The sequence below is a fragment of the Myotis brandtii genome, unplaced genomic scaffold (genome assembly GCF_000412655.1).
Source record: "Myotis brandtii unplaced genomic scaffold, ASM41265v1 scaffold51, whole genome shotgun sequence".
NCBI classification, from domain to species: domain Eukaryota; kingdom Metazoa; phylum Chordata; class Mammalia; order Chiroptera; family Vespertilionidae; genus Myotis; species Myotis brandtii.
In genome coordinates, this window is record NW_005369442.1 from 2,421,804 (window position 1) to 2,441,448 (window position 19,645).

General features: G+C 38.3%; 1 protein-coding gene across 1 annotated transcript; it reads left to right on the plus strand.

Moving 5' to 3' along the window:
- Positions 1-2,016: 2,016 nt before the first annotated feature.
- On the plus strand, positions 2,017-18,239 carry LOC102238931 (exocyst complex component 1). The gene is made up of 3 exons (XM_014548471.1): positions 2,017-2,155; positions 11,521-11,651; positions 17,842-18,239. Exons 1-3 carry the CDS (start codon positions 2,035-2,037, stop codon positions 18,106-18,108), a joined length of 519 nt encoding a protein of 172 aa, XP_014403957.1. The 5' UTR covers positions 2,017-2,034; the 3' UTR covers positions 18,109-18,239.
- The last annotated feature ends 1,406 nt before the right edge of the window (positions 18,240-19,645 follow it).

Here is a 19,645-nt window from a genome sequence, read left to right on the forward strand (position 1 = left end):
ACAGAATAGGAGAATACTGAAGTGGGAAAAGGCTCTGGAAATGATTCTTCAGATGATCTGAGGCTCAGAAAGCACATGTCTCACCCAGGACTCCACAACTCAGCCTAGCCACAGACATGCCATTTATCTCTCCTTGGAGCAGCCATGGAAGACACCATTGGTTTCCTCCTTACAGTCATTCCCATCCCCCTTTTTCCGAGTTAGAAAATCCCCTTCCCCATGATAGGAGTCAAAATTGACAAATACTTGCTTTTCTGGGCACGGGCACGTGACCAGGTTACAGCCACCGAGATGTAAAGGCATCTTTACATCTGCTGCCTGGTTTCTGGGAAACATTTTGCTTCTGACAAAAAGAGAAATCAAGCAGAGCCACTCCTCACCCCTAGCCGCTTCTTCCTGTCCTTGGAGCTGAACAACAGCAGTCTGAGGCCAGAAAGCCAACATCTGCGAATGGAGGCTCAGAAGAATGGAAAGCACTTGAGACCCTCATCTCTGAGCTAACCCTGGGCCACCTTCTTGCAGACCTCTTATTAGGACAGATTGTTTAAAGTCTTTCCTATTCACAACTTTATGTCATGTATTCTGTTATCGGCAGCTGAGTGCACCTTGAGTGGACTAGTGCCTTGTTTATTTCTTTACCTTCCTTCCACCTCACTAAGCTCCACAAGAGCAACTAATTGTTCTATTTTTTTTCTCCATATTCCCAGCTCCTAGAGTCAACCCTTGAAAAGTATTTGTTGAATAAATGAATGCCCCCCAAATCATCACTGGCTCTCTACGTCTACAGAATAAAGTCCAAAGGATTAATCTGGCATTCCAGGCCCCTCACAATCTGGCCCCAATTCATCTTTCCGGCCTTATCTGCCTTCACACATGCTACAATTTAGGAAAACTGGGCTATTTCCTGTCCTCCCAAACACTCCCTGTGCTGTGCTGGTGCCGGGCTTTGGCTCACAATGTTCCTTCCACAGAATATGCCCGTGCCCCCACCTCCATACTTCCTTGCATTCTTCAAGCTCCAGCTCTTCTCCCAGAGAACTTTCCAGGTACAAACATCTTTTCTATGTTCTCTTCTCTTTTGTGCCATTTATCACTTTTAAGCATTTCTGATAATTGTGTACTCCTCCCTATTAGATTATAAGCTCTCCTTAAGGAGAGGAAACCACACTCCCAAGAAGCAAATATAATGCTTTTCCCCAGTAAGTACCTAGTAAATTTTTCTTTGTGAGTAGTGAAATAAACAACATTAAAGTGAGCCCATTTTAAAAATCATTTGACCTGAGGAATTGGTGCTGACTCCCTCAAAAACAAAAATGCAAAGGTCTCAATGAATTGCAGGAGGGGAAAGAAAGGAGGGAAAGAGACTTGTTGGAAGTGTCAGGAGCAAGCACGGGCGCTCTTCCTCTTGCCGATGATAACCAAGTTCTTAATGGAAGAGGATCCCAATCAATAGAGCCAGACAGCTGATTTATATAATGGAATCAAGCTGAGGTAGTGGGCCTCCTCTGGAAAGTCATGGGAAAGGGGCAAAGGCTGCTACACAAGAATAACCAAGGACTCCACAAGTCTCTCTGCTGGTGCTCATAAATGTGTTCCCCATCAACAAACCACAGGAGAGCTCCAGAGAGCAGCCTGCTTGAGCCTGGATGCTGAGGAGTGACGGTGGGGCTAGTGCTGCTGCTGCTGTATTTTGGCTGCTGCTGCTCGTGCTGCTGCTGCTGCTGCTGCCACTGAGCAGATACTGCAGCGCAGCGAGGGGTCTGACCGCGCTGAGTGCTCTGGGAGCCTGGGTCTGCCTGGGAAGGAGATGTGAAGAGAGTGAGAGGTGGGCAGGGCTCACTGAGGAGCTGCAAACCAAAAGCTGAGTGCTCTGGGAGCCTGGGTCTGGCTGGGAAGGAGATGTGAAGAGAGTGAGAGCTGGGAGGTGGGCAGGGCTCACTGAGGAGCTGCAAACCAAAACAAGGAATCTAAGCAGCAAAAGGAGAGAAGGGGTGAGTTTGAGCCAAGATATCAGGCCAAGTGGAACTGGAGGAAATGTCATCATTGGTAAAGGAGGACTTGGAGAAGAAACTGTTTAAGCCACTCTCGCAGAATCTGTACGAGTTTATCCAAATAGAGCTCTCGGTCCAGGACAGGTATTACCTCTGTGTGTCAGGTAATATGTTCTTTCTGTTATCATTTTTAGACGTAACTAACCCCAAGATGCTTGGGTGATAGGGGAACATATTTTGTATTTATTTTCCTATACAATTACAGCACGTGTATCTTTTCGTGATAGAACTTAACTAGGCTCAGTTTAAAAATTTGGATTCTACAGAATTTTGTAAGTGCTAAAATGGAAGACAGAAAAGAATACTGTATTAAGAATATGTTGACCAATTGTTCAGAAATGAAAGTGGGTTTGTACTTTTCCTGATTTTATTATTTTGTTTCCAGTCTTTTATGTAATTCACTTGCACGGCATGCAGTTTTACTGTGGAAGAGCTCATTTTTTAAAATGCAAAGGAGAGCTCTCTGTATATTTCAAATATGTTGGAGAATTGTGTTCTACAACTCCATTTCCAATGAGTCTGGACAACTAGGGCTCTCTCTTTGCATGCTAGGAAAGAAAAAAAAGATCTTGTGTTTTCTTCTGAGGGCTTATTTTTAATAGAGAATTATCTCTAAAATTTTTTCTCCTCTAGGAAGTATGCTCACAGAAATAATACTTTAATGGTAGAAATTAGCTCATGAAGATGGACCTTTTAGTTCCTCTAAACTATTTAACTAAAATATTTCCCCGTGGCTTTAAAATTCATGAAAATTGTCCAAAGGTAGAAATAGGCATTGGCACGTAAGTATGATTTGCCAGTAATTTCTGTGCTGAATTTAGACAGAAATACTTGTGCCATTATTGCATGTAATGCACAGCGTTCCCGTTTCCCAATCCATGCCTCTTAATACCTTCCAGGGGCTTAGGAGGAAAGAGCTTAGAAACTCTAAGTGTTCACTGTCAACTTCCCTTTATAAGGCACACACCTCAGCATTTTCAGAAAACAACTTGTTATCATTCCCTTCCAGGTAATTGGCTTAGAAGAACTTTCTAATGGTATCAGAGAGAGTACTCTAAGGGAAGTAAAACATCTTTTTTAAAGTGTTAAGAATTCTTTAAAATTCTATTAATCCTAGTAAGTATAATATTCACTCAATAATAAAAAGTGTGATATGTATATACATCTAACACTTTACCTAGCATATTTTGCTATATACAAGTACAAAATGTGGGGATTTTTCATTATAGCAAGGTAAAAAGCTTAACAGGCCCAGGAAAAGAATTCAAAGTGCAGAAAGAAGTCAAATGGTACAATTTTAGAAGCTGTCTTGTATCCTAACCATCAAATGGTAAATTATGTTGACTTAATATGTTAGAGAATATGCTTATTCCAACATTAACATTTAATAATTTTATACCTATTAAGATCCTACTTTATAAAGCTAATTACCCATCATGTAACATTGGTATACAAGTATTTTTAAAGAAAAACTTTAAAAAATAATTGCAATAATGTATATACCTACTTTATCAAACATATCTTAATGCCTCTTTCCAACTATATAATTAACTAAACTTCTTCTATCTAAGAGAAAAAAGTCTCCTAAAATTAAATTTTGGGATATGGATGTGATTTCCCCCGCCTCTCCCAGCATCCTTGAGTTCTGAGAAAGACACTATGGGCTGGGGTCACCTGCTGCCTTTTTTCATAAATGGTATGAATCTTTTAAGTAGGATTGGAAGATCAAGGAGTTGGCATTATTAACATGTGTGAAGGCAACCCCTTTAAGGTTCAATTTCCTCATCTGGAAAATGACCAAATGAAGTAGGTGATCCCTGTCTTCAGTAAAATTCAATGATTCTGTCGTGTAAGAAGCAAGGAAAAACAAGGTCCTCTCAGATATGAGGAAAAGAAGACAATATTGTGATATTCCAGAGACAAGTTAAGATTATAAATCATATTAGTTCACTAACTTTTCACAACTCTGGTCCACATCACATCCATCAATTTGAAAGCACTTTCCCCAAATGTAACATCAACATCTCTTTATGACCATTTCAAATACATTTAGACAGAACAGTAATTTAAGGCAAAATCAATGCGATGCTTGACAGTCCTAAATCTTTGACCATGCTTTACTCAGAAAATTTCCATTGATGTGAATCAAACAGGTCAGGTCACAATTGTTGAGGCAAGTAACTCCAGACATTGAAATACTGGTCACCTCCAGGGAGTAGAGAGATGCATACTTGTGATTTCCTTTTATGTCCTACAATCCAGCAGTTCTAAATTTTTAAGAATTGTACATCTGGACTAGTCAAATCCTATCATGTAATTTTCAAAATTTAAAGAAGATATGTTTAAATAAGTTAAATTTTCTGTTTATCTGATCGGAGTCTGTCACTTGTAGGGTTCTCGCAACCAAATGAGTGTGATTGGCTGTTATTTTGATACATGACCTGGTCGATGTAAAAAAACAGATATCATATGTTCAATCGCCCTCTCTGTACTTTGCTAGGATTTACATTGCGGATTTCTTGGCATCTTAGTACCTTTCCACCTCAGGGTTTGCATGGTTATTTATCCTCGAGATTAGCTTCCCCCAGTTTAGAACATCATTTTCCCTGGCAGTTAAAAGCAGCATCTTATGAAGGAGGTAAGAGTTCTATTATGTGTGGGCACTCAGAAGGGATAAGTCATTTATGCAATGATGAGAGTACAAATGAATCAAAGAAATTCTGACAAATTTGAAATGGCATATAAAACATTAACCATAATTAAATGGAAAGTAGCAGGGCATGGTGCAATGAACCTTGGAAGGTTTGGAATCAGACAGAACTGGTGTGAGACCGGACTCTGCTTTGCCTATCTGTCAGCTGTGAAATTTGGGGCAAAATAATTAACCTCTCTGGCCTCAGTATTGACATCTCTGAAATGGAAATAATAACACTTACATCACATGTAGTGCTCTCCTGTTAAGTCCTAAGTAGGAAAAAACAAACATGATAAATTATTTTCCAAATAAATAAAATAAAAGGTTGGGTTATATTTTTTAAATATATAGAAAAAATCTATTTACTCTGAAAACATATGCTGAAATATACATATGAAGTGGAGAAAACAAACATGATAGACTATTTTTAAGTATTCTTATATATTTAGAAAGACATTTTCCATTTGTATACATTAACTTGAAAATAAATAGCATTTGCTAGAATTATGAAAACAGTATGCATAAATTCCCCACATGTATTACATTTTGATGCCGGAACAGGACTACTTCTCTGGGAATCAGAGAATCTAACAATTTTGTCAAATCATCTATAATAATAAAAGCGTAATATGCTAATTAGACCGGACGTCCTTCCGAACGAAGCTAGGGCTGCAAGGGAATCCCGAGTCCCGGGTGCCAGAGAGAAGCCGGTGCTGGCAGCTGGCGGAAGGAAGGCCTACTCTTGCACGAATTTCGTGCATCAGGCCTCTAGTTTACAATAAGAATAGTACAATAAGGGTATTTTTAAAAGAATAAGTTAAGAAGAAAAAGAAACAAAATACTAGAGACTGGGTGGCTCATAGAAACAGTTATTTCTCCCAGTCTGCAGGCTGGAAAGCCCAAGATCATGGCATTGGCAGATTCCCTGTCTGGTGAGGCCTCACTTTCTATAGACAGTCAGTCATCCTCTTCCTGTAGCCTTGCATGATCTCACATCTTCTTATAAGTGCACTAATGCCATTTAAGAGGGCTTTGCCCTCATGACTTAATCACCTTCCAAAGGCCTCACCTCCTAACACTATCACCTTGGGGTTTGGGATGTCAGCATATGAATTTGGCGACGGGGGACACACACATTCAATCTGTAGTACCCAGTGTAGTCCCAAAATTGGTTTTTTAAAATATTTCTAGAAAAAATATTATGTGAAAATTACTTTTTTGATGAAATCAATAATAGCATCCTCAATGACCCTAAGACATCATCAATACATTGAAACATTTTCAATGAAGCTGCTTGTCTTTGATAACTCATGGTAGCTCTTCCCTATTATTTAATTTCAATGATGGAAGCAATTATATAACACTAGGGTTGTAAAATAAGTCATTTGTTTATTTAAAGTGTTGCTGTGCAGCTTCCTCATGAGCTACTTTTTCCTCTATTCTGACAAATTCCATTTGTTCAATTGGCCTATCTTCTTTCCATTTAGCTTCATAAATAACAGTGGCTATTTTAACAGGAAAATAGAGGCAGTTATTAATGATAATGTTTATTTTGAAATTAAAAATGAAAATATATGGCGGACATAATTTAAAATTATAATTCTGAAAATGCTAACTAAAATATTAAAACTGGAGCAGGTTCATTCTGAATTTCCCTCAGTCTATAGATATTACTCACTAAATAATAATTATTCAATGTCACCTCTGATGTTCCTGAAACCAACTCTCTAGCATTTTGACTATATAAACACATTTCTGTTTTAAGACAATGTGATAAGTTTCCACTTTCCCACTCCATTAATGTGGATATGGCCATTTAATTTTGGCTGGCAGCACAGCTCAAGTGTGGGAATTAGGGGTTGGGTCCAGTCCAGCATGCGTAGACTTCTTTGACTCTTGGCTAAGGACAATCTTGGAGCCTAGTTGGCTCCAGAGGAGGATATTTTGCCAAATTAAGGAGGCTGGACTGTCTCTGTGCTGCATCATTGTACCAAAAGCTTAACACTTAAAGCATCTTCTAATTTTCTTAGTTTGGTGTTAGGGGGACAGTGACCATTAAGTGTAAGAAAACTTGTTAACTGGTAGATCCTACCTTCTTAACATCTCTTTCTCCATTCTCTCCCTCCAACCAATCCTTTATAGAATTGCCAAAAAAAAAAAACAACCCAAAACTTTCTAAAATCTAAAGCTCTTCCTATCTATTCACTTAAAATCCTTTAGTGACAACCCTCCCCCCAAATCCCCACAAACACATCGCTTTCAGGATAACATTTGAACTCCTCCACCTAGCATTCTACACTAACTCACTCCTTCCTATCCTCCTTCATACCCCCTAGTCACCCTCACACTTCAATCCAGCAATACCAAATACCTGTAATTACTAAAAAGTGTCAAGTATTTCAGCTTTTGTATACATGCTGTTCCAGAACGTCCTTTACCCTTTCGTCGTTGTAACTCCCCCTGCCCTTTGCAACTCAGATGACCTCCTTCAAGAAGCTCTCCCCGATCACCAGAGGGATGAAGATGACCCTTCTCCTGTCCTTGCCTCACTCCCAGCACTGTGATCATGTGTTTTATTTTTTTAAACATAATTTTTTCTTTTTATTTTGAAATAATCTCAAACTTACTAAAGAGTTGCAATGATAATAGTTGTACAAATAACTTTCTTCTTGAAACAGTTGAGAGTAAATTGCCAACATGATGCCCCAGTGCCCACACTAAAACTTTAGTATATTATTGCAATAACAGGCAAGGGCGCTCTCCTACATCAGCAATTTCCAACCTTTTTCTTCTCATGGCACACATAAACTAATTACTAAAATTCAGTGGCACACCAAAAAACAGATTATATTTTTTTGATTCTGCCCAAAAAAAGGTATAATTTTGATTCATTCACATTGAATGGCTATTGTTGTGATGGCTGCTGTCCTTTTATTTATTTGACAATCTAAAAGAAAAGAGGTCAGTGTCCCTGATTAAATAGTCAGGTATTATATGTTTTAAAAATTCCTATGACACACCAGTTGAAAATCACTGTCCTACACAATCACAATACAACCATCACAATCAGGAAATTAACACTGACCCATTACCATCAACTAACCCACTGGCCCGATTCAAGTTTTAAAAAAATTTTTATATTAATTTCAGGTGTACAGCATGGTGGTTAGACATTTATGCAATTTACAAAGTTATGAGATCATGTATTTTTTTCATGAAGCCCCCACTCCCTGTAATCTCAGGAATCGTGCCTTATGGGAATTCATTATTTTAGTGTTTAGCACAGGGCTTTATTCAAAAAGGCATTCAAACATTTATCAAATTAATGAATCAGTGGGTCTATGATCAATTAGCTGGTTATTATAACATGTAGATGAGGCAGTGGAATTTTCTTCAAATTACATTTTCATACAGTGTCCTGTTATGTCCCTCCATCCCCACCCTCTCCCACCCCCTAAGTAGTGAGTGAGACAGCAGGCAGAACAAGAACGTTGTCCTTTGGTTCTGAGATAGAGCCTTTGTCTGGACAGACACAACTGCCTTGTTTGTCTCCAAACAGACCTTTTTTAGGGCTGGAGACATGTACATGGGCAGGGACCCACCATCTTTTGCACACAGTTTCAGAATTCTGAGCTATTTCTTAACTCCTGGTTAAGATCTTCTGTTCTAGGTCCCCTCTAGGACATGGCCCTCCATCACTGCCTTTGTCTCTTGAATATGCAATCCCTCCTCTTCCAAACTCTTGGGACATGGTATCTAAATCACAACCTTTAGTCTCTTCTTTTTTCTTTTTTGACTCTACTCTAGCTGTCTTCTGCCTTCGCTGTTCCAGAGAAACTGCCCTTAGGGAGGAAATCAATGATGCTCCCCAAGTCAGATGCAGTGCCTGGACTGAACTCTGGCTTTACCCAATGAAGTGACTTCACAGGATTACCTCCAAATCCTTGAAATTCCCAATCTCTCAATTTCCATAGCATTGCACTGTTAGGCTTGTCTCTTTTCCGCTGGCTCCTTCTTAGACCACTCTGCTGGCATGTTTTTCTTCTCCACTCTCTCACCTCTTTCCTCTGCTCTTTTTCCTACACACCTAGTCTTGCAAACCTGTCCACACTGAAAAAATCTCAAGTCCGTATCTCCATTCTTAAATTATAAACTTCCATCTCCTTCTCTTCTGAAGTAGATGGCTATTCCACTCAACCAGTTCACTTCCATACCTTCCTGTTTTGATTTCCATTAATTGTCATCAATGCCTCATTTGAAATCTTACCTGGATTTACCACTTCTATTTCCATAGCCCACATCCTATGCCTATGTTACAATAGTCTCTTAAAAGAAACAAAATGAAACACTTGAACAATTACTATAAACCAGGTACTACCCTAAGTCATTTGCATACTTGATCCTTTATCTTTATACCCTACTAGAGGCCCGGTGCACAAATTCATGCGCTGGTGGGGTCCAGTCGGCCGCTCTGTTGGGGGCTGGCCAGGGCGAGGGGCTGCAGTTCTTCCGGTCGTTCCGGTCGTTCTGCCGTTCGGTCACTGGGCTTTTATTATATAAGATGGGTTTCTAATGTCTACTTTCTACCTAATAAAACTGAGCTTTAATCTTTCTAGAGATTAAGTAATTTACTCAGACCACACTGTAAGAAGTGATGTCATGATCTGCATCCAGAATGTCTAATGTCAGAGTCCATTGAATCGCACTGCCTCTTCCAGGGACCTCTAGTTCCACTCTCTTTTCCTCTTCATTGTATCCTGTGTATCACTGCTTCCAGCAAACTGCTCCTTTAACAGGACACCATTGTATTAGTCTCCTGCTCAACTTTCACTGAACACCTGGCATAGCTTCCTCTTCTTAGATTTGTCAACCTTCTCAGACTCATCTCTCCGGGGGACTGAGCCCCATCATCAACTTTAAGCTCAACTGGTTGCCTTAGCAGCAGTACACCTGCACCTTCAGAGGACAATTACTCCTTCCCCAGCCCCGGTTCTGGAGCCCTCACTGTCCAGGCCAGCCACCCATCCCTCCTCCCAGAGCGGGAGTCAGACACCACAAGTCTACAGTGGTTCCTGTCACTTTTCAGATCCGGAGTCTTTCAAAACATTACACAACCTTCCTAACCTAGTTAATCTGATTGCCCACCACATCCTAACATCAGCCAATCTATATCGTTCACTTTCTCTAATTCTTCCTGGTGCAATTCCATTTCTATTTTCTATTCATTTTCTCCTGCTACCTTCACCTAGAAATGCCTTCAGTATCATCCCCACCTTTCCAAACTGAACTAATTTTCAAGCTCTAACTCAAATGGTATTTATTTCATAATGCCTACCTTAACTATTCCAAGTCTCTCCCTTCTCAGAACTCCTGTTGAGCACACACGTTGCTCCACATCACTTATCTATCACTATGATTATATTATAATATAATGTCTTGTACATTCTAAACTAGGAGGGCATGCCAAAGTAGAACTTTCTAGAATCAAAAGAGTCTTCCCTAAAGACAGATCTGATTTCACTCTTAGAAGACAAAGCCAGCTTACAATGTTCTAAGTGATGTCATCCATCTTGAAAGAAAGTTTAAGATATTTGATTTTGCCAGCTCTATACACCTTTATAATATATATAATTTATGTAACTCATGTTTGTTAGTTTTGCCTCCCCAACAAAACCATAAATTTCTAGAGGACAGAGGCCATGTCTCATACTACCCTCTGTGGCATCTATAATAGTTGTATCCGATAAATACTCCTTTATTAACTCATCAATAATTTTCAATTCAGGATTGCTAACATTAAATGTGGATTCTTCTGATGTGTTCACGTGAGACCAAAGACAATGATTCTAAGGCCAGGAAATTATTTCCTAATTTTGTTCACATAAAATTAGCAATGGTTTTGCCACACTTTTCAAAGCATAGTACTGAAACTTTTGGTCTCAGTGACACATTTTGAATACTAGAATTTTAGGGGTGCACTACAGAGGATTAAAAATCTCAACTAGGTCTACAGTAGCTGCGATGCAAGCATTTCTATATAAAAAAATTCACAGCACCTTTTGGCCCTGGCTAGGTAGCTCAGTTGGTTACAGTGTGGCCCCCATATGACAAAGTTACAGGTTTCATCCCCAATCAGGGCACATACAAGAATCAACCAATGAATGCATAAATAAGTAGAACAACAAATCAATGCCTCTCTCTCTCTCTCTCTCTCTCTCTCCCTCCCTCCCTCCCCTTTTCTCTCTCTCAAATCAATAAATTTTTTAAAAATCTTACAGTGACTTTAAAAGAAAGCATACACAGTAGTATTTGCATGGTCACTCCTTAACACTGTGTTGCTTTGTGAGCAGAACTGTTCACTTTCCTGACTTCACTTACTTATATTGTCATAAATTAAAATTCCAAGTTGTTCTGGTAAACACTTTGGCACTGACCATAAGCCAACGCTAAGCCTCTTATTTCCTGCCCTGAGTTGAACCCCATTCCCCACCACAAAACTCACTGTTGAAAGCACACAGCTCAGTGTTCTATATGACAGATATTGTTGTGCAGTATGTAACCACAATTGTAGCAAAAATAAAGTTAACACATAGGGCAAATCTGGGAGCATACTTGTGAAGGTTCAGATACAGCAGGGTTCATAAATGGGGTATAGATACAATGTAGGTTCAAGCTCATTGTAAGAAAAAGGGATACATAAATATTGAAAAGTATGATGATGAATAACTTACCTTCTAAGAGTTTATGTAAACTAAGTGTTTTTCTGTCCCACAGTGACCAAAAATGAAGAAGTAAAAATAATTATGGTGAAACACTACAGAATAGGTTTAGATGAAAAATATGAAGTAACAAAGAAGTGGTCTTTGAATGATCTGCAGATGATTGATGGAAAAGAAGCAGATACTGTAAGTGTTACTCTCTATAAGGGAGATGTGGGATCGATAAGCTGGAGATCTTTATGTTCAATATCCTACTTCACATATTCTTGGCATGTAATTAAGTGTTAAGATGGCATATTGTTCTTAAGTCGTAAAGTGTAATCTACTGGGATGATGTACTGGGAGCTTTTTGTTTTGTTTTTATGAGTTTAAATTTGAATTTTGTCTATTAAATTTAAAAGCATCTTTCCCAAGGGCTTCTTAACAGGTTAAACACAATCAATCAATTCAGAAACTTTAAATATATGGTGCTTCCACCACCACTCTCGCTCTCTCTTCCTCAACTTCCACCGTAAGTTTGGGGGATTCCTTCCCTCACCTTCTTCAGACTTTCTGTCAGTTAGCCACTTGATCCTTCAGAAGGATCAATACTTCCTGGAAATCCTACTACCTTCAAATTGAAAGGCAGGAGAAGTCTGTATACTACAATCTCTCCACTTGACCTTGCAACAAGTGGTTTTCCTAGTCTCCTTGTACTCTTCTGCTGATGGAGAACTCATTACCACATGAGGAAGTCCATTCTATTTCTGAATTGCCATGCTTTATTTTTAAATTTCCTATTTATGTTTAATCAAAATCTCTACCCATCAGTTCTAGTTTTGCCATTTGGAGCAATTCAGAACAAATCCAATCCTCCTTTCATATAGCAGCCTTTCCAATACTTGAGGCTGATTATAATGTTCCCTCAAGTTTTCTCTTTTCTAGGTTAAATGTACCCCATTTCATCCTTTAAATAACTTTCGCATGAAGATCACATAAGCCAATATGACAGGACAATATAAACACTCAGAGGTAATAGCATTAGTGTTACTTGTTTCCATGACATTGCTTCAACACCCTTCACTACACTATTCTCTCTCTTTTGAAATGCTTCTGTTTTTCCAGAATTAAAGGCAATACTTTAGACTTAGGGTGACTAGTTTATATTTCTTTTGACATGGACTCCTTATTTCTATTAAATACTTATTTGAAACCTCAGGTCTTTAGTGCATGAATTGCCATTTAAGCTGGCCTGCCATCCCTCTACTTACACAGAATAAAATCTAAATGAAGGTCCTTGGTGATCTGACTTCTTTCTCTCTGGTCATCCTATCTTAAACTTTATAATCCACTGTGCTTCACTACTGACTCTCAAGGCTTAGAATGCCCAATCGCCTCTATCTCTTACCCCTTTCCCAGATTCATTGGGTAAAGTCCTACTCACGTCTCCCCCATTGAATTGTGGATATACTGGTAAGTGTGTTATAGCCATAATCCGACAAACTGCAATTGTTGGCTTTTTCTGTCTCTTCTCTGGATGGAAAGCTTCCAAAAAACTGGGACCATGACTTTTCATCTTTTACTATAGCCTTCAACCAGTAACTGTGTTATTGTTGGATGAATTAGAATTTAAACTCATCTATTCCTATTCCTACTAAATGCCATATTCTTAGTCTGGCTTATTCTTCCCACCTATCAAATCTTCTAACATTATAATTTTTAAAATATTCACTGTGATATGATGCAGATTTAATGAGCACAACACTTAGGACTTCATTCAGGTCAGTAATAAAAATGATGAAGCAGGCGGGCTAAGTGCATACTCCTAGGTAATTGATAAGTTACTACTATTACTGAGTAGTACTGCTACCTGCTACCATTCACACTTAGCAAACTCTTATCAAGTGCCACATAATCATCACAAAACCCACATGAGTTACATTCTATTATTACTCCTGATCTACAGAGGAGAAAAATGAGACTTAAAGAGATTAATAGACTTGCCAAGGTCACGTAGCTATTAATTAGCAGAGCTAGACTTTACCCAGAAATCTGTTAATTTGCCTTGTTTTGATTGCTTGTTTAACATCTCTACAAATTCAGATACATTCACTTATTCATTGAGAATTTATAGTATACCAGAGGCCCGGTGCACGAAATCTGTGAACAGGGGAGGAGGGTCGCTCAGCTCGGCCTGCACCCTCTCATAATCGGGGACCCCTTGTGGGATGTCCAACTGCTGGTTTAGGTCCAATCCCGCAGGGATCGGGATCAGGCCTAAATTGGCAGTCGGACATCCCTCTCATAATCCGGGACCACTGGCTCCTACTGCTCATCTGCCTGCCTGCCTGATCGCCCCTAACCCTCTGCCTGCCTGCCTGATCACCCCTAACCACCTCTGCCTCAGCCCCACCACAGTGGCTTCATCTGGAAGGAAGTCTGGAATGACGTCCAGAAGGTCGTTTGGCTGTCCGGTCTAATTAGCATATTATGCTTTTATTATTATAGATATTAGGCCCTGCCAGACTCTGAGGCTACACATGGAGAATTAGACACACATAAGCCCTTAATTCTGCCTTACTTAATTAATTATTTAGTCTGAATGTGTAAATTGTGTCCTTAAGACCCTTCTGAAATCAATATATACTATCTGCTATTATCTTGACTTATCACCTAGGAATCTTATTTTTAAAATTTGTCATGTTTAGCATGACTTTTTGGTAAAAGCATGCGGATTTCATTGTTCCTTTCCTAAGTACTCATACAGCATTTTTCTGACAATACATTCTACATAAATGTTAAGAAATATTTAGGAAATAGTTAAATATATATTATTGCATATCAATATGCTGGAATATAAAATTTTTCTCCAATATTCTCCATTTTGAATATTTAGTCTGTCGTATTATTAAAACTGAAATCTGGTCCTGGCCGGTGTTGCTCAGTGATTAGAGTGTTGGCCAGCCTACCAGAGTCTCAGATTCGATTCCTGGTCAAGGGCACATATCTGGGTTGCACGTTTGCTCCCTAGCCCTGGTCGGGGTGTATGTGGGAGGTAACCAATCAAGGTGACAGACACATTGATGTTTCTCTCTCTCTCTCTCCCCCTCCCCCATCCCTCCTTCCCTTCAACTCTGTAAAAATCAATGTAAAAAATATCCTTGGGTGAGAATTAAAAAAACACAAATTGAAATCTGAGCCTTAAATTTTAATACAAAAAATAACACAGGTATATTTATGTGTATGCATATACATAAACATAAACATATGTATGTATACATAAACATAGTATATATACACATATATATATAAAAATAACATAGGTATGTATATGAACATATATATATGAACAAACCAATACTTTAACAATTAACTCTGTGTGATAGAATTACAAATTTTTAATTATTATTTTCTTTATACTTTTATGTACTTGTAAATTTTCTTCACTGTATTAAATTTTATCAGAAATCAATCTCAAGTTCACTTATCTGTTTCAGAAATTAACCATCCCTGCCTCTTTTTTTGACCATTTTTGTATTTTTTCTGAACTTCTCAAATATTAATGATATCATAATTATTTCTACAAGTTTGTTCAGTGTCTGAGGATGCATTCAGCAAACCTGTCAACTTAGATTCATTGAAAGCAAATAGCTGTGCTCTATTTTTTCCTCACCTTTCTGGCCTTTAATTTCATACAGACAATGTTGATTCTTCTCTTTCCCCTTTGAAGATCATTATCTTTGATAGTGAAATAGATATATTTTTAAAAGTTGACTATTTCTATTTTACTCTTCACTTTCGGACCTAAAATATTAAATTGCTGGAAGAAAACCTATTAAATCCAAAGAGTAGTCCTTTTAAAGATTTATTTTCTATGGGTGAAATAAAAATATCCCAGTTGTTCTGGGAATTTCCACTCTCCTTCCTCTTAGAATTGAATCCTTAGGAGTCAGCATTTACTATATTTTTTTCATTATCAGTGATACAGTTTTAAATAGAGCAATTTGAGCCAGAGAATTGTCAGCTTTAAAAAGGAATGGAATTAAAATGGAAGTCAATTTATAATGCAGACATCAAAATGTCTGGGGATTTGGAGACTGACATGGTGCAACAGGAGAGAGAATGATGTAGCAAAAAGTGGGATTGGGTTAACTAAGATCTTGGTTCTTGTCCTGGGTCTACCAGTAACTTCGTGTGACCTGGGCTTCACTTCTCTGGAAACTACTATCCAAGCTACAAACAAGAGATTACTGAGTGATATGTGAGGTCCCTTTTAGTTCTAGGATTCTGTCAAGAAAGAAGAGAGGGAGGGAAGAGGTTGAAAGAAAGAAAAGAAGGGAGGGAGAGAGGGTGGGAGGGAGGAAGAATGTGTAGAAAGGAGAGAAGGAGAAAGGGTGGAAAGAAGGGAGGGTGGGAGGGAGAGAGGAATCCTATTTTTAAAATTTGGTGTATTTGGCACCAAGGAGTAAAGGAGAAACCTTTCTCCCCTCCAGAAGTCTGTAAGTAGGTTTATCTTCTTTCATCATTACCCATACTCTCAAATTCATTACCGAAGGAAGGAAGGAAGGAAGGAAGGAAGGAAGGAAGGAAGGAAGGAAGGAAGGAAGGAAGGAAGGGGAAGGGAAGGAGAGAGGGAGGAAGGAACCTGTATTCTATGTGCATGCCTGCTCAGGCTTCAATTTTTAGGCTAAAGGAAAAAAATCCTCTCCAAATATCTCAAAAGCATTAAGTATATTTTCTAGATGATAAGACAACTGTTTCAATGGATAAATTATATAAGGTGTGTGATTAGTATTTGGTAATAGAATGGATATGATTTCCTTTTATTGAGATTTTCTCCTGCAATTATGACACCTGGGGAAAATTTTTACAAGAGGTGACTAGGGGAACACTACACTTAACACCACCCATGTACATTCTTTTTTTTAAATGTTGTTTTTAAATTCTGTTAATGGTATAAAGCAAGGTGGTATTAACACCAGCATCACAATCTTACTGGGGACAGATTTAGGAAAGGGAACTATCATTTATTAAGCTCCATAGTATGCATGTAAATTTCATATCAGACCTTTCAAAAAGGAGAAGAAAAGTGAAGGTCACATCACATAAGCGCTCTGTCCGTGGTTACATCAGAGATTCAAGATGGTAGTTTAACTTCAAAACCCATCTTGTTTTTCCTTCCTCATGCAAGAATTTTCTTGCAGCCCGGCTAGCATGGCTCAGTGGCTGAGCATCGACCTATGTATGAACCTGGATCTCAAGGTTTGATTCAGAGCACTGACGGGGTTGTGGACTCAATCCTCAGTGTGAGGCATGCAGGAGGCAGCCAACTAATAGTTCTCTCCCATCATTGATGTTTCTATCGCTCTCCCTCTCCCTTCCTCTCTGAAATCAATAAAAATATATTTTAACAAAAAGAAATTGCAAATACCTAAGTCTTATATAATGTTTACATGGTAACAAATTATTCAGACTCTTGTTTGGTCTCTCTCTGCCTCCTTACCAGTTAAAGGGCAATGTTTACCTCCACTTCTTTTTTATGGAACTACTTCAGATCAGTTCAACACATGTTGAGAACCTAGTAGTTGCCATGAACACAAAGATAAATAATTCAAACCTTCCACTCTCAAGGAGAGTTAGGAGTTAGGCAGATAATGAATGTGAAAGCATTTGGTAAACTGAAAAGCACTTTATAAATGTAAGGCATTGTTTTTACTGTTATTAGTAACACTAGCAAGTATTATTTTAACATACAGGACTTAGATTAGATTTGATGTCTGCTTTTTCTCAAAACACCTCCACTAGAAGTATAACAAAAGCCTAGAGCAATCCAAAAAGCCTAGAGGCAGCCTTTAGTAATTTTTTTCTGTTTCAGTCCAATGATTTAATGATCCTTGTTACTAACTTCAAAGGTAGTTCTTTGCTATTGACTTCAAAGTCAGCAAGTTGGTGATCTGTGGTATGCCACAAGCTAATTAGCCATCCTGTATTTCACCCTTCTACCTTTGGAATAGCACAAGGAACCACCCTCCTGGTAGAGAAAAGGAGAAACATTTTCTCCCCTTCAGAAGTCTATAAGTGAGTTTATTCTTTTTTCATCCCTATCCATCCTCTCAAATTCACTACCCTGGCAAGAGTTGATAGATAACTACACATTCTGAGACACGTTCTAATTGTATAACTGAAAACATTATAGACGCTTCATAAATAATCCTTATGATTTTCTTGGAAGCAATGTTTGAAGCAGGTTAGGTAGCTTTGGGAAAGCTCATGTGTAGATTTTAGAAATATGTTTGGTACTAATTCTTTATAATCAAGAAGTATATACAAAAGAATATGAGAGAATCTAGTTATTTTCTTGACTACAAACAAAATCATGTCTCTCTTTCTTTTCTAGGACAATCCATTTTTTGATCTGCACTTCAAGAAAGTGTACAGTTTGGAAGCATATAGTTGTGCTTCTAAATATGCCTTTGCCCGAACTGTAAATAAGCTGAATCATGCATATCTTAAGAAGGACTTACAGATCGTGAACTTTGATTCTACTTACATTAATGATGATTCTATTTGGTCCTCCAACAACAAGGATTGCTTGGTTCTTATGAGAATATGCTTTTATGCTTTCAATCTGCTGTGCCTGTCCCTCTGTCCCCTGCCACTCTGAAGATGCATTCCATTTTCTTCCATCCGTATTCTATGAAAATGGTTTCCTAAGTAAATATTGGCAGTCATGATTTTGTTCTTTTCCCTTCATCAGTGACTGTTATTTATATGGAAATAAAGTGATGCTTTGTGAATTGCAGGGACATGTGTTTCAATGCAATCATTCAACATTTGGGACTTTTGCCCATGTATTCCTTGGAAACTTTAGAAGGGGTCAGATGGCTCTGCCTAAATTAGTATTCTACTAAAGAGTATCAAGAAGTATCTTAAAAGGCCTAAATATATGAAAAGACATCCCATGTTCATGGGTAGGAAGATTTGATATTGTCAAGATGTCAGCGCTACCCAAAGTCATCCACAGATTCATTGCAATCCCTAACAAAATTCCAATGGCTTTATGTGTATGTGCATAAATGGAAAAGCCAGTCCTCAAATTCATACAAATTCCAAGGGGCCCCAAATGGCCAAACAATCTCCATTTTCAAAACTTACTGCAAAGCTACAGTAATCAAAACAGTGTGGTACTGGCTTAAGGGTAGACATATAGACCAATGGAATAGAGTTGAGAGTTTAGAAATAAACTCATCATTTATGGTCAACTAATTTTTGATAAGGGTGCCAACCTCATTCAAAGGGGAAAGAATAATCCATTCCACAGTGGTTCTGATACAACTAAATATCCACGTACAAAAGAATGAAACTGGACCCCTCTCTTACACCATACATAAAAATCAACTAAAGTGGATTAAAGACTTGAATATAAGATCTGAAACTATAAAACTCCTAGATATTGCCTGCAGCAATTATTATTTTGATATTATAATGGTGATTTTCTATTAACGTAAATTTTCTACTTTTATTATTTGAGAAAACATCATATATCTGATAAGGGGCTAATTAATAACCAAAATACATAAAGAACTTATGCAAATCAATAGCAAAAAAACCCACACAAAATAATGAACCAATCCAATTAAAAATGGGCAGATGATCCAAATAGATATCTTTCTAAAGAAGGACATACAGGTGGCCAACAGGTACGTGAAAAGATCCTTGACATCACTAATCATCAGGGAAATGCAAATCAAAACCACAAATATGACTTCACACCTGTTAGAATGGCTATTACCAAAATGACAAAAGATAACCATCATTGGAAAGGATGCGGAGAAAAGAAGGCTCTTGTGCACTAGTGGTGGGAATGTGAATTGGTGCCGCCAGTATGGAAAACACGGAGGTTCCCCAAAAAATTAAATATAGAACTACCATATGACCCAGAAATTCCTCTTCTGAGTATATATCTGAAGAAAACATAAATACTAATTTGAAAAGTTGTATGCACCTCATGTTCTTTGCAGCATTATTTAGAATAGCCAAGATATGGAAAGAACTTAAGTGTCTATCAATGCATAAATGGATAAAGAATTTACAGTGTTGCCGAAACCGGTTTGGCTCAGTGGATAGAGCGTCGGCCTGCGGACTGAAAAGTCCCAGGTTCGATTCCGGTCAAGGGCATGTACCTGGGTTGCGGGCACATC